The 14,700-nt window shown below is 39.0% G+C and overlaps 3 protein-coding genes across 8 annotated transcripts in view; 2 read left to right on the plus strand and 1 right to left on the minus strand.

The window, feature by feature from the left end:
• Positions 1-14,700, plus strand: part of LOC127971599 (sequestosome-1) — a 26,375-nt gene continuing 11,675 nt past the window's right edge. Inside the window, exons 1-8 of one of the 2 annotated variants that reach the window (XR_008156878.1) lie at positions 1-285; positions 645-740; positions 2,823-3,163; positions 3,275-3,434; positions 3,625-3,705; positions 3,844-4,022; positions 4,626-4,824; positions 4,905-5,441. Coding sequence is in view for 1 of the 2 variants with exons in the window: in XM_052574721.1 (XP_052430681.1) it covers positions 117-285; positions 645-740; positions 2,823-3,163; positions 3,275-3,434; positions 3,625-3,705; positions 3,844-4,022; positions 4,626-4,824; positions 4,905-5,062 (1,383 nt within the window). In the remaining variant the exon portion in view is untranslated. Of the gene's footprint in view, positions 286-644; positions 741-2,822; positions 3,164-3,274; positions 3,435-3,624; positions 3,706-3,843; positions 4,023-4,625; positions 4,825-4,904; positions 5,509-14,700 lie in introns of those variants that run through there. The other variant, XM_052574721.1, reaches the window with a different exon arrangement.
• Positions 5,626-7,719, minus strand: LOC127971263 (MRN complex-interacting protein-like). The gene is given in 7 exon segments (XM_052574158.1): positions 5,626-5,737; positions 5,839-5,949; positions 6,033-6,097; positions 6,553-6,657; positions 6,908-6,918; positions 7,142-7,192; positions 7,588-7,719. Coding segments are annotated over 7 exon segments (507 nt in total). The 5' UTR covers positions 7,648-7,719; the 3' UTR covers positions 5,626-5,633.
• LOC127971598 (nuclear factor 7, brain-like) overlaps positions 8,804-14,700 on the plus strand; it is a 22,953-nt gene continuing 17,056 nt past the window's right edge. The window contains exons 1-8 of one of the 5 annotated variants that reach the window (XR_008156877.1): positions 8,816-9,449; positions 9,584-9,679; positions 9,786-10,016; positions 10,140-10,162; positions 10,231-10,352; positions 10,630-14,048; positions 14,136-14,312; positions 14,403-14,633. Coding sequence is in view for 3 of the 5 variants with exons in the window: in XM_052574720.1 (XP_052430680.1) it covers positions 9,054-9,449; positions 9,584-9,679; positions 9,786-10,016; positions 10,140-10,162; positions 10,231-10,352; positions 10,630-10,874 (1,113 nt within the window). In the remaining 2 variants the exon portion in view is untranslated. Of the gene's footprint in view, positions 9,450-9,583; positions 9,680-9,785; positions 10,017-10,139; positions 10,163-10,230; positions 10,353-10,629; positions 14,049-14,135; positions 14,313-14,402; positions 14,634-14,700 lie in introns of all 5 variants that reach the window. The other 4 variants (XM_052574720.1, XM_052574719.1, XM_052574718.1 and 1 more) reach the window with 4 other exon arrangements.

The following is a 14,700-nucleotide window of genomic DNA, read 5'->3' on the forward strand; positions in this document are numbered from 1 at the left end:
TCTGAGGAAGGACACGCATTCTCACTCAGACAGCGCAGAGTTCCGTGTTCAACAAACGCATTTTCTGCTGCGCAACACATTCAGAGGTTCGCATCGAGACGCTCTTTCTCGCCACAATGTCGATGACCGTGAAAGCTTACCTTATCGGTAAGGACGACTGCAACAAGGAGATCCGCCGCTTCGCCGTGGATCAGGACGTCTCAACAAGTTATGAGTATCTGAAGAGAAAAGTGCTCGATGTTTTCGTCGGGCTTAGGACTGCGCCCTTTCAAATGTACTATAAAGGTACGTCAGTTTTTAATTTAATAATTGTCGTTTCTTATTGTTAACACTATACAATTAGTGTTTAATTTATCTACCAGAGGTTTTAATGATATTAAGCAAAGAGACATTAGACATACAACTTTGGCACGTTTAGGAAAATAAACCTCTTTCTGAAATGAAATACAATATTGACACTAACGTTACTGTTACTTTGAGCATTGATACACATCAATATAAAGTTATATGATCACCGTGCTATTAAATTACAATGAAGAGAAGGACAGCAGCAGAATCTACAAACAATAATTTAACTAAGATATAAGGACTGTAATATCAAGCAGCTAAATGCCCTCCTGTGTTTTCCTGGACTTTGTCTCCAGATGAAGATGGTGACCTGATTGCCTTCTCCTCTGACGATGAGCTCATGATGGGGCTGGCTCTTGTGAAGGATGGCACTTTCCGTGTTAACATCAAGCGTGAGTAATTACACAGATACTACTTATGAGCAAAACCAAGGGGTTTTGGGTTATTTTAATGTTTACATGTTTACATAGTTGTGCTCCAAATTTAATTCAACACAAGAATTCATCATCTTTAATATATCTTCCATCCAATACACGAGGGCACGAGTTTGTCATGTGCTTTTTAGACAGAAAACAAACAGTACACAACAAATTCAAATTCATATTTGATAAAAAAAAATAGAAAACTTGTTAGACATGGTAGAAACTACTGCCCTCCACTGGAGACAGAAACAAGAAAAGGCAAAGGCTCGGCACACCTCAGGATCAACCACAAGGCTCAGATCTATTTAGATATTTAAAATTCCCTTCTGAAAATGTTTGTACAGTATTTAATTGAACAAAAATGTAATGCCTGAATAATCAAGTAGTGTAGCCATGAAGCAAAAAGGAAGCAAGTGTCATGGGGTTACTCAATTTGGCTTGAACTAACCTACCGTAGGCTTTCATAAAACTGCATAATCTTTGTAAATTATATTTAAGACAAATTCTAAATTAAATGTGTCAATACATTATTGCTTGGACAAAATTCTACATGTGGAACTACTACTTTGTGGAATTGAAATGTAACACTATAATAATATATTAATAGCACAATCTAAAAGAAATATCTTCATATAAACAAAATAGGCAACACTGCATTTTAATCATGATCCAAACAAAGATGCTGCATACATGCAACATGAGCAGTTTTTAATCTAAATTAGATTAAAAACAATGGTTTGACTTCAGTTTTGTGAAATTATGAAACAAACAACAGACGAGCTGAACGAGATGCAGATGCACTCTCTGCCAGCAGGTGGCGCTTAAAGCGTTTCGTAAACAAAGCAGCGCTGCACATATGAACTTTAATGTGCATTATACAGAGGCAAGATGAAAAGAAAAAATACCATCTAAACTTTCCTAAAGACAGTAAATTCCGCTCAGACATAAATTCATATTTAATGTGATCTGCAATCAGTGTTGTGCAAGTTACTTCCAAACTGTAATACATTAGGCTATATATTACTTGTTACTGTCATTTAAAAGTAATTCCCTACATTACAATATTACTGTCTCAGAATTGTAATGCGTTACATTACCTCTGTATTACTTTTTAGTTACTTTCAGCAGAACCAACCGTGTAAAGTTTACTAGCGACTAGCGGAGAATCGCTGAAGCAAAAGCTCATGCCCTTCTGACAGCAAAATGGAAATATTTCCATTGGTTTTTTAACATTTACTGATGGAGAATATACCGGTGCAATGTAAGTTATGCATTAAGGAAAATAGCACCTCTCAAACACGTCTCTCGGTCTCTGTCAGCCTCACACACAGCCTTTCTGTCAGAGCTTCTAACGCGGCGAGCGCGAGCTGCTTTGAACTGAAACTACTAGGAAAGAAATAAAACGCAGAAATTATTTAAATGCAAAACAAACACCACAAGCAGCTATTGACTGACCATGAACAGGAAATATGACTTATTTGCTTCATATTTCGATTAGTTAATGTCTTGCGGTCTTTAGTTTTTTTCTTTTTCCTCTTTTCTTTGAAAAATTTAATTTTGGGCTAAAAGTGCATTGTAACGCAAATATTACTGAACATGTACCGAGTAAAATATTACTGAAAATTGATTAGTAATGCCTTACACTACTGCGTTACAGCAAAAAGTAATATGTTACTGTAATGCATTACTTTTGTAATGCGTTACTCCCATCACTGTCTGCAATCATCCATAACTTTTGTTATGTTCAAGAGACAAAATGAAACCAGTTTTGGAAAGGGCTTGAACTCAGCTTTCATATGGCATCAAAACCTAAAAAAAAGTTAGTTTCACCATGTGTTGGGTTTTCCTAGATTGCATCACATATAAACTCCTTGCCCTAATTGAATCATGATTTGTTTAGCATCTCAGCCGATTTGAATCGATTTTCAGGCAGCTCGCAGCCAATCATTACATCCCTATTGATAATACTATATACACCCTTGTCTTTGACATGTCTCCGGTGCACACAAACATCTCCAATAACAGCAATACTTGCATTTCTTCCCTTTTCAGAAAGAAAGGAGCACAAACGTGATCCCTCACCTCATGGGGTCCCTGGGTTCTCATTCCCCCCGCCTCATGGAGCCCCTCACTTCAGCCCCCCAGGACCTAATCCTATGGGTCCACCTCCAATGGGTCCCCCAGGAGCACCTCACATGGGACCTCCTCCCCATTTCCCTCAAATGCCACACCCAGGGGTGACCTGTGATGGGTGCGATGGGCCGGTGGTTGGAACACGTTTCAAGTGCACCGTTTGCCCCGATTATGACTTGTGCTCCTCCTGCCAGGGCAAAGGCCTCCACAAGGAGCATCCTCTCCTGCCCCTCTTTCACCCCATGGCCAACATGTTTGAGGTGAATGCCTGTTTCACTGCTTTCGTGTCTGTGTGTGTTGTACTATGTACAATATATTTTGGTTTCAAAATGATCTGAACATACTGATTCAAGTTAATCTTTTGTGTGCAGTGGTTCCCTCGTGGGAAGTTTTGGCGTAAGATGAGACACTGCATGTGGGCAAATACCCAGGCTCAGGCTCAAGCTCAGGCCCATGCTCAGAACCAGGCTCAGCCAGGCCCATCAGGAGTCCAGCAGAACCAGGATGCTTCTGAAAACATGAGAGAGAACGGTGAGACACCTGCCAAGTGGGAGGAGGGCAACTGGGCTTGTGTGAATGAGTTATTATAGAGTTACTATGAATTATGAGTTATTTATAGACCAATTTGGTTTGGTTGACATATGAAATTTGATCTTAGAATAATTTGATACAATGCTGTAGACCAGCACGTCCCTGACAGGAACAGTGTTATCTTCCACAGGTGCTACTGACTCCTCCCAGGCCAATATGGAGTACCTAAAGAACATTGGAGAGGGAGTGGCGGCCATGTTGAGCCCCCTTGGTAAGTTCCCTTTCTTTGGGTTTATTACTGATACTTTTGGCCTTTCCCAAAGATTTGGCTTCTAACACACCATCCGGATACTTCTTTGTTTGGACTGTTATCTAACCCTTCAAAATAAAATTGCTCGTTCCTTTCCAGGCATAGATGTGGACATCGACGTTGAGCATGAGGGGAAGCGGACCAAAGTTACACCAACTCCTCCTGCCTCCAGTGGGCCACCTAGTGCTCGGAGTGAGAGTGGCTCTATAGGGCTTCTCTCCAGAGGGTCTGGTCCTGGAAGTCAGGCCAATGAAGAGAGCATCAGTGAAGGAACAAAAGTAAATCAATATCAAAGTAGTAGTGATGTGACGTTCGACACAGAGGCTTTGAAGCTCGTATCAAAAAAATTAAACAAGCCATATATTGTTGCAAAAGTGTTCATGTATTGTCTTTCTGCATTTTATTCAGTTTAGCTATAGCAATAGCTGGATGCCTTTGTCAGTATTAGGGATTTCCTGCATGTCTCAAGTTAGTCCGTTTTGGACGTTCTGCGTGAGAGCGCCCTCTAGCTTTGAGTATGAATGAAACATACTCTGCATGAGAGTGTTTAGAGCTCTGTAATGTTCACATATCCTAATTTTGGGTATGAAAAAAATGCCACGTCATGCAGAGACAATCTTTGAAATTAAATCTAGATATATTCACACTGATCACTAAAAACCTCTTCGTGAACACACTTGCCCGAAATAGTGCGGGGGACAGATTTGTTTTATTAAAAGTGTGGGGCACATCCCATGTGTATCCTACGCCCCTCTCTGATAGTAAACAGGATTGTGACATCTCGAGTTTTCAGAACCAAAAAAGGCAAAGTTCATAAGTTAGATATTAAAGGCTGAGAAGCTACATTTGGTTAACGTTCATTTCTTCGATCCTTGGGGCAGAAAGACCAAGGCAGTGATGAGGAATGGACTCATCTCAGCTCTAAAGAGGTAGACCCCTCCACAGGAGAGCTGCAGTCCCTCAGGTTGGAACAGGACGGGACAGATCATCCAGCACCACTGAGTACTGACTCCAGCACAAGCGCCTCTGAGGGTCCCACTGGTCTGCGCGAGGCAGCTCTCTACCCACACCTTCCTCAAGGTACGTGCATCACCCAGTAACCAACTCCAGTCCACTTCATCTCAAGTCAGGCATCCTAATGTTAATGTCCTCTCCCTCAGATGCAGACCCCAGGCTGGTGGAGTCTCTTTCTCAGATGCTCTCCATGGGCTTCACTGATGAGGGTGGATGGTTGACCAGACTGCTCCACACCAAGAATTTCGACATCGGATCTGCCCTGGATACCATCCAGTACTCCAAACCCGGCTCACAGAAGTAGAGAAGGAGCACGGGAATGAAGAAGACCTGGGCCACAACTATTGATGTTTGAAGATTTTGGCCTATTTTCTATTAACAAAGTCTTTCCATATTTTTTCCAATGACAAATTATTTAGGTAAATGCTATCAACAATATCAATTACTCAGGTGACTTGGCACTTAGTTAAGATCATTAATGGACTTTTATGCAAAATAGATATATTCAGCATTTCTGTTATTAGCACTACATCTCATATATATGCATATTACATATAAAAGTAGAAGTCTACATCTGTGTGCTTTTTCTATTTGCATTTACATAACCAATAAGAAGAGTTTGTAGACAAAGTATAAACCTGGGGGTATTTTTATTGTTAGTTTGAATAAATCGATGGAATAAGGTTAATGTCACTGTAGGTCTTCTAAAATTCCTGTCCTTTCTGTCTACAATAAAATGCAAAAAAAAAACTCTTGTATTTTCTTAAATTTGCAAAACTGTGAAGAATGGTTTAACTACCAATGCATTTTTGTATTGAAGAGGATATGGTAACATCATAAAACTTTAATTTTGAATAGAATAATGGAACTTATTCTCAAAATGTGTCGTCAAAGTCTTCATCAGTAAAGAACGGGGAGTTAATGGAAAGGCTTGAACAGGGCATCTTAAATAGTGTAGGCTGTTTACAGAGAGCGTTTCAAAACCGGCTGGCTTTGAGCTGTGACTGATGTTTGGACTGGATATATTTCCCTTCACACAAATATCACCAACAGACTTCTGCCTCTTTTCAGAATCCACACCTGTGTCTGTAAGTGCTTCTGTGAAACAAGCCACTGCTGTGTTATCACTGTGATTAGAGGAATCATGAGCTTCATAGTCATACTCTTCCTCGTCCTGCTGATCAGGGACAACTGTGAGGAAACAGGGCATTTTGCAGTATCTTAGCACGTGACTGTTACAGATGTGTCAAAGTGCACTGTGTGGCTTACCTGACCCATCTGTCTCTTAAACCCAGAACAACCAGTCCATGACTCATCGTCCATCACGGCCACCAAGAGACTTTGAAGAGGAGATTTTCTTCCTTTTCCTTTAAAATGATGTTACATATGAGCAAACAATGAACAACCTCAAGTGTGTACAATTAAGACTTTATTAACTACATACACACTTAAACTAGTCTAACATACAGACACATGCATACAGTGGGCATAAGAATAAGGGGTTAAAGCTTAAGCAGTAAAGAGAAGAGAAGTAAAGACATGAAGCTATGTAATGGTACAATTTGATATTCAGTAGATCTACAGCCTGAAGCAAACATCGGTTTCTTAGTTCAAACACACCTTTGTAAAAAGATGCAAATTAAACTTATTTTAAAAATTAAGACTGAGTTTGACACTTGCACGTCTTGTCTGTCTGAAAGAGAGTCCTGATGTAATCTGAAGTCTTAAGTTGATCTTTAACAGCCATAGTATTTTGTCTCATTAACAGATTAAATGCTTTTCTTGACAAAGTACCTGGTTCATTGGTTTCTGAATCAGTGTCTTTCTGTAGAAACTTTCTCATCTTCTTCCTCTTCTTCATGTCCATCTGGACCCTCAGCTGTTTGGTCAGTGTATTTACTCCAGGTTCAGGTTACACACTGTATTTTGTGTTTTTGTGTTACAGCAGATAATGGACAACAGATAAAGTCCTGGAAAATTACTAGTACCATTTTTCTTACAGTGCACCAAACAATCAACAATCACAAGAACAAGCTACTAACAAAGTGTCATGAATGTATTCATTTACAAAAATCACTATTATTATTAAACTAAACAATTGCAAATAGCAGCTAACTTAATTCACGTGATATGTGTACTACTAGACGACTATGTTTTTATCTTTTGGTGTTAAGCAGTAAATGTTCCTTTTTATCATTTGAGTCACTTATCACTTATAAGTTGCCAAATAAATTGTAAAAATAGCTAAATTTGTTGTTAGGAGTTTCTGGAAGAAAAAGTTGCCAAGGTAGTCTAAAAAGTTGCTTAATTTGGCAAAGGAATTGGTAAGTTGTCATCATTGGAGGACGGGTGTCATGACAAATTTAGCTTGATTCAGATTGACCTTCATCAGTGACTGCTTCTCGCCACAGCTCCATTTCTTACTCTTCTTCACCTGGAGGAGAAAAAGAGATTTGGTTTGACTCCGATTCAGAAGCATTTGATTCAATTCGACGTTCATTTGGATATTACCTCACAGTTGTTTCAAAAGCTTATTGGGAAAATTAGATGGGATGTGACACAAACAACATTTACTGAAATTCTGTTCAAGCATCAACTGAAAAAGTTTAAGCCAAAAGATCTCGGTTCAACAAAATGAAGATGAATTTAAATAGATTAATCGTCCATCCAAATCTAAAATTTAGACAGTTTTAAGTAATGTTAAGTGAATTAACTTACTAAGAGCTGTGATTTATGTCAATCGTCTGTGATTTAGCAGCTAACGTTACAAGAGAGAAATCAGAAAAAAAAGTTTAATTCTGAACTAAAAGAGACATGAGAAACAGTTACCTGCTGTACTTGAAATGTTTGACAGGGAAAACATCTCAGTACATGAAACTTTTGAACCATGTTGGGTATTTTTAATGTCTAAAATAAGAGAATAAAAGTAAATGCATTTCAACATTTTCACTATTGTTTCCCGCCTCTGCGCACAGTCCTCTTCTTCTACGTTAGTTCTTCCTTTCGCCCACAGCGCCCTCTAGAGGACACCGTCCCTGCGTCTCAGTCTGCCTGAAGTACACACTTCTGAGTGTGTAGTAGAAGAGTAGGCAAGCTTTGGGACATACTATCACTTAACACAGTTGTGTCTTTAAAGGAGCGCTCTGTCGCACCTGTTAAACGCACCCTGTCACTGTAAACTGACCTGTCAATCATCTTTTCACAACATCCTCCACATTTAATTTAATTTAACTTAACCTGATGGAAAACAAGTAACTAGTTGATCTACAATTTTCATAGTCATGAAAATAAAGAAAACTCTTTGAATGAGAAGGTGTGTCCAAACTTTTGGTCTGTACTATATATATATATATATAGAGAGAGAGAGAGAGAGAGAAGCAAATTATTGCCATTACACACCACGCCACTCTCAAAATTAAGTCAAATAAAAGAAATGGATGCATTCTGCCATAAAACCCATAAGGAGGAACTGCATCAAACAATACATTTGTCCATTTAACATTTTTTATGTTAAATTATGATAACATTTATAAAAAGGTTCTTAAAATGCGCTGAAAAAACCCTGTTGTTTATCTATATTATTATTATTATTTATTGTGCTGTTACAGGCAGGGTATATCCCTTTTCTGCCGTTAAAAAAACTATAGAAATCATCACAGAAATTCTAATAGTTTCCACAACAATTAGCATTACAAACAGTACAAACCATCAACTTTTAATCATTAAAACGATTAAAAATGGTTTTCTGTAGTGTTTTGGGATATATTCAATTAGGATTTAGTGGTTTTATCAAGACACCAACCGAAGGAGACTAATTACCAGTAGAGACCAACAGACACCAGTACAGTATCAGTAAAAACCAATTCAACTGGCATTATAACCAGTAAAACTAAAATTATTACAAATTCTGTTAAGGTTTCTATTGTTTGGTTGTTTTTTCAGCAGGTAGTTTGATTTTCAGTTTGTTGAGTCCAGTAGATGAAAGCACAAATAAAGTTCAACTGTACTTTCAGTCTCTGTTCAGAAACTCAGAAAACATCAGAAACTCCACCCTTCTTTACCTTCAACCTTTACCCCACCAGGAAGTGACTAGTCTCTTATGATTTCTGCCATTTCACACCGAAAGCTAAAGAGTCCGTGTTTTGGAGATCAGTGGAGGACACTGTAAATGAAGATTTTAGAGAAGTGTGTTGACCATAAAAGGTTTGATTTTGATTGTAATTATAATTTACTTTTCAGAACGTGAGAAAGTGAAAGTAAATTGTAGATCATTGCAGCTTTGACAAGAACAGAAAATGGATCCCAAATCTGTGGAAGAGCTTTCTTGTCCCGTGTGCTGTGAAATCTTCAAGGATCCTGTTCTTCTGTCCTGTAGTCACAGTTTCTGTAAAGAGTGTCTTCAACAGTTCTGGAGAACCAAGAAAACTCAGGAGTGTCCCGTCTGCAGAAGAAGATCCTCAAAAGACCTGCCTCCACGTAATCTAGCATTAAAAAACTTGTGTGATTCACTGAGAAAGGAGAGGAACGAGAGGCGCTCATCAGGATCTGAGGAGATCTGCAGTTTACACAGTGAGAAACTCAAACTCTTCTGTCTGGAGGACAAACAGCCGGTGTGTGTAGTGTGTAGAGACTCAGAGAAACATGTCAGTCACACAATCAGACCCATCGGAGAAGTGATCTCATCTCACAAGGTATGAGCAGAAAATGACTTTCATTTCACATGCTAACCACAGTGCTTTGCTAGTAATATTTGAATATATTTATCCTTTACAAGTTCTTAGTTATTAGCTACTTAAGTTTCACAGATTTCCATCTTAACTTGTAGGACGAAGTGAACACAGCGCTGACATCTTTACAAAACAAGCTCAAACATGCAGAAAAAAAGAAAGCAGAGTGTGAGAAAACCGTTCAACACATCAAGGTGAGGATATTGAGTAAAGACTCAAACATTCACAGAGTTTGTGATGGACATTAGTGGAGTGAGTGATAATGCAGAGCTGACTGAAGTGAATGTGATGTGATTTCAGTCTCAAGCGGAGCACACCGAGCGTCAGATTAAAGAGGAGTTTGAGAAGCTTCATCAGTTTCTCAGAGATGAAGAAGAAGCTACAATCACTGCACTGAGGGAGGAAGAGGAGCAGAAGCAGCAGATGATGAAGGAGAAGCTGGAGGAGATGAACAGACACATCTCTGCTCTTTCACACACAATCACAGACACGGAGGAGATGATGAAGGACAGCGATGCCTGCTTTCTGAAGGTGACCACTGAACACAAAACAACAATCATTTACTCAATCAATGATCAAATTCTGTAGGGAAGGAAACCTGTTATAAGTGTTTGATGAGATATTAAAATGTCTTTCAAACTCTGTGTTTTCCAGAACTTCAGCATCACGATGGAAAGGTAAGTTTCTTCTCTCAGTGGATCTGAACTCAAGTCCAGTGCAGTTCTGATCCTGAATGTTCTTCCAGAGTCCGGATCTCATCACAGCCGGATCCTCAGATGAGTTCTGGAGCTTTGATTCATGTGCCACATTACTTGAGTAACCTGCGCTTCAGAGTCTGGAGCAAGATGCAGGAAACTCTCCAACACAGTGAGTCTCTATCTGACACCAGTACAGACGATTAAATACTGCAGATAGAAACAAAGACAGACTGATTCACATTTGATAGAAATACATCTAATAATCACTGTAAGTACTATGAAATTTGTGGTGAATTTGAACTGTATTTCATAAGATCATAGGATCATACTGCAAACTCATAATGACTACAAAACACAGTCTGTTCCTCAAGGTGTTTATGGAAATAGGTTTTTATTTCTAATCCCATCATATTTCATCATCTAATCTGATTTCATTCTCTTTGCAGCTCCATTGACTCTAGATCCAAACACAGCACATCCTCTGCTCACTCTCTCTTCTGATTTGACCAGTGTATCGTACAGTGATTTATATCAAAATCTTCCTGATAATCCAGAGAGGATTGAGAGGTATGCATGTGTTCTGGGATCGGAGGGCTTTAACTCAGGGACACACTGCTGGGATGTGGAGGTTGGAGACAATACATACTGGGTTGTTGGAATAACCACAGCATCAAACCAAAGGAAGGGAGAGGTTTTCTTTAACTCTAATGTCTGGCTTGTGCGGTACATGAAGAGTAAATACTGCTCACAATCCCCAGATCAACCCTTGACTGGCTTCACAGTTAAAGAGAAGCCTCAGCGTGTGAGAGTTCAGCTGGACTGTGACAGAGGAAAGGTGTCCTTCTCTGATCCTCAAACTAACATCTGTCTCTGCTCATTCACAACAACCTTCACAGAGACGGTCTTTCCTTTCTTATATAATCGCTGCACAACTTCTCCTCTGAGGATCTTACCAGTTAAACTGATCGTAACAACAGAAAATCACAGTTAAATCTCTTTCTGCTTTTATAGATCAATTAAGGTACAATAATTAGTTGTATTCATCGTTTTTCATTTTATGATTCAATATTTGATATTCTGTTTTAGGGAAACTAATGGATATTAAACACATATTTGAATATTAAATTATATATTAAGGTAAAAAAAAAAAAAAAAAAACTAACAAGAATATTAAACCTCTCAACAACACACCTGTTTGTAATATTCAGTAAAGCTGAACGTCTAGAGGAGATTATTATAACTGTTTGATTACAGGAGTTAAACTCTGCACTAGATCTCCAGAACTTCAGGCGAAGACACTCTGTGTGTGTTACAAACTACTACAATGTGTAAAATTACAGTATATTAATGATTGCATTACTTTCACAGTAATTTCATATTCTAGCTAGTCATAAATTAAATGTTTTAATTTGTCACACATCTGACATGACTAGATCAGAAGTTTGAACATGAATATACAAGATCCAAGACCCCAAACAAATGGGATCTTCAATCACCAGTATATGGTGACTTCAAAACAATTAAACAAGTACATTTCTGACAGTGGCACAGTTAAAGACAAGAGCAGTAATTACTGTGATGTTACCATCATTCTGCTGTTCTTTCAGTCATTGGTAAGAAAATGATCCAGCATGCATTGATTTCATTCACAGTACATTTCTGACTATGATTTTTAATACAATCTTTTCAGTGTATGTTTCATTCGATGACAGTTTAGCTATTTGAGTTATCTTGAGTTGTCAGCTGAGCCTATATTCACCAATATTGATCAATTGTGCTCAGAAACTGTGCATCGGTGTGCTTTGGATACCAAAACGACTCTCTGGTAAAGAACATAAATCCACTGTGGAGACAGAGGTAACAATCAAACAGAAATCTTCGCTCGTAAACCCTGAGCTTTACCTAAAGGTAGCTGATTAACATGTTACTGGGATTCGGGATGAGCTGGAAGCTGAGCCAAGTGCAGTGGGAGATTCCGACAGATGGTACGGCGAGAGGCGTAGCCTGCAGAGAGCATGGGTACCATAGGTTGGATACCGCATCCATTCAGAACCACAGCTTCTTAGTTGATAAAGCACAGTAGGGAGCGTGAAGGGAATGACTTCCAGACGCACAGGACAGGACAGGACAGGACAGGACAGGACAGGACAGGACAGGACAGGACAGGACAGGACAGGACAGGACAGGACAGGACAGGACAGGACAGGACAAACTTCATTCAGAAGGTAAGATGTGCGTCTTCAGCATTGATCGCTAGGAATAAACTGACAAAGGGGTTAATGAAAGCAGAGGTAGAAATAGCAGGAGGAATCAGGGAAGAGGGGAAACAGGTGGAAGGATTGGGTAAGTGGGAACAGCTGGGACTAATGAAGTTAAAGTGATGGTGTAGAGAAAGAGTGTGCAGGATAACCACAAGAGGGGGACAGAGAAAGGAGGAACCCGGATCATTACATTTGGTCTTTACTGATCAGCAAGAACAACTGTGAGGCTTGACATCAGGGGCCTGTTGCACAAAAGTAGAATTAAGACATCCGGGATAAATAACTGAGCTGAGCTCAATAAAGCCAAAACATGTGCGTCCAGGCTTAATTGGTTGCACAAAGACCAAGCCAGGATGAGCAGACACGGATTCATTAAGCCAGGTGAAACCAATCCTGGATAGGTGCGCGCTCACGGCTCACTCAAATAGACCCCGCCACAGATCACAGATTAACTGATTTACCTTGGCAACTAGAGCCGCGTACTTTCCCCCGTCGGAAGCACAAATCCTCATGGAGGCATACGAGGAGGTAAAAGATATAATTAAGAAGAAAGGCAACACCGCCACAGTGATAAAGCAAAGAGAAAAAGCGTGGCAAAGTATTGCAGACCGTCTGAATGCGTAAGTAGTGCACAATTACACACTCACCGCGCCGCTGAAACATCACAATTACAAATCAAATATTTAATTCACATCTCCAAAAACGCAGTTGTACTGTAATTATGAAACGGTTAAATTTTTTATTGAAATGCACTGCATATATGAGTGAAATTGTGTAACGTAACTCCATCACACTGTATAAAGCTATGATATATTATTATTAAAGCCTTACATTATTATTTTACGTTACTACGCTCAGTACGGTTTAATATTAGCCGTTGTACTCCGCTTATTATGTTGTCCACCGGTTTTTTTTTTTTTGCTTGTTTCCCCTGCTTTTATTAATGTAAAGCAGCTTTGACAGAATGAAACAATTGTGAAAAGTGCTATATAAATAACATTTTCTTGAATACATAGATGAGCTATAATAATAATCACTTTAATTTATATAGCGCCTTTCAAAGGACCCAAGGTCGGTTGCTCACTGCACTGCAAAAATGTCTTTCTTACTTAGTATTTTTGTCTTGTTTTCAGTAAAAAAAAAAATATCTAAAAAAAAATCTTAAATATTTTCTAGAGCAAAATAACCTAGAAAAATAAGCAAAAAACTCTGCCAGTGAAACAAGAGAACTTTTCTAAAAGTAAGTGTTTATGAAAAAAGTAAACTTATTTCAAGATAATTTTTCTTATTATATTGACAGATATTTAATTTTTTTGCTTGTTTTAAGCACACATTTACTTGAAGTTTATATTTTGGTCTAAACCTATACTTATTTTGCTAGGTCATTTAGAAAATCAAGAAAATACATCTTTATTGTTTTTTTTTAAATATATTTTTACTGAAAACAATACAAAAATACCAAGTCATTTTTGTCAGTGTGACTCCATTAAATGTTCTTGTGATAAAGAATGTGTGTGTGTGCGTGTGATGTAGATTAAACATGAACGGGCCAAAACGGACATGGCAGCAGGTCAAAATCAAATACAAGAACATTCTACAGAATGGTATGGTCCCTGACTAATATTTAACAAAGCACAAGCATATATTGTACCCAGAAGGTGCCTGCTCACACATTGTCTGTACTGTTTTAGCAGTGAAAAAGAATACCCACAGACAAGGCACGGGTGGTGGGTCACCAAAGGCTGACCTTACCCCAGCAGAGGACATGGCCTTGGAGCTAAATAAAGGCAGGCCCGTCTTAGAGGGGATCCCTGGGGGGAAAGAGACGAGCATAGGTTCCTCCCAAGATGCCACCCGCTTCATTCAAGGTATGTCCTTCCATCTCTACATGGAATACAACCACATTCATATTGAATCAATTTGGACTGTCTGACTTTGGTTTACCTATTGCCTTGCAGTGTCTGGCAGCACTGTGTTCCTGTTAGAGCCACCAGCACAAGCACCAGACGATGCTGATCCAGTGAGTACTCCATCAAAGGCATACTGTAGGCCTGGCATGTCTTGTCTACTAGCTTCAATATGAATCCGATTAAATGTGATGGGGTGAAAGCCCCAGTGCAGCAGCAACAGCACATGATGGAGACGATGATGAGGAGGAGACCATCTCTCTGGATTCCAGAAGGCATGAGGTATCATGTTAAGACTGTGAAAGTACTATTTACTCTACAATGGTGAGGAGTCCTCATCAAAATCAAA

This window comes from Carassius gibelio, chromosome B14, assembly GCF_023724105.1.
Source record: "Carassius gibelio isolate Cgi1373 ecotype wild population from Czech Republic chromosome B14, carGib1.2-hapl.c, whole genome shotgun sequence".
In the NCBI taxonomy this organism is placed as follows: Eukaryota; Metazoa; Chordata; class Actinopteri; order Cypriniformes; family Cyprinidae; genus Carassius; species Carassius gibelio.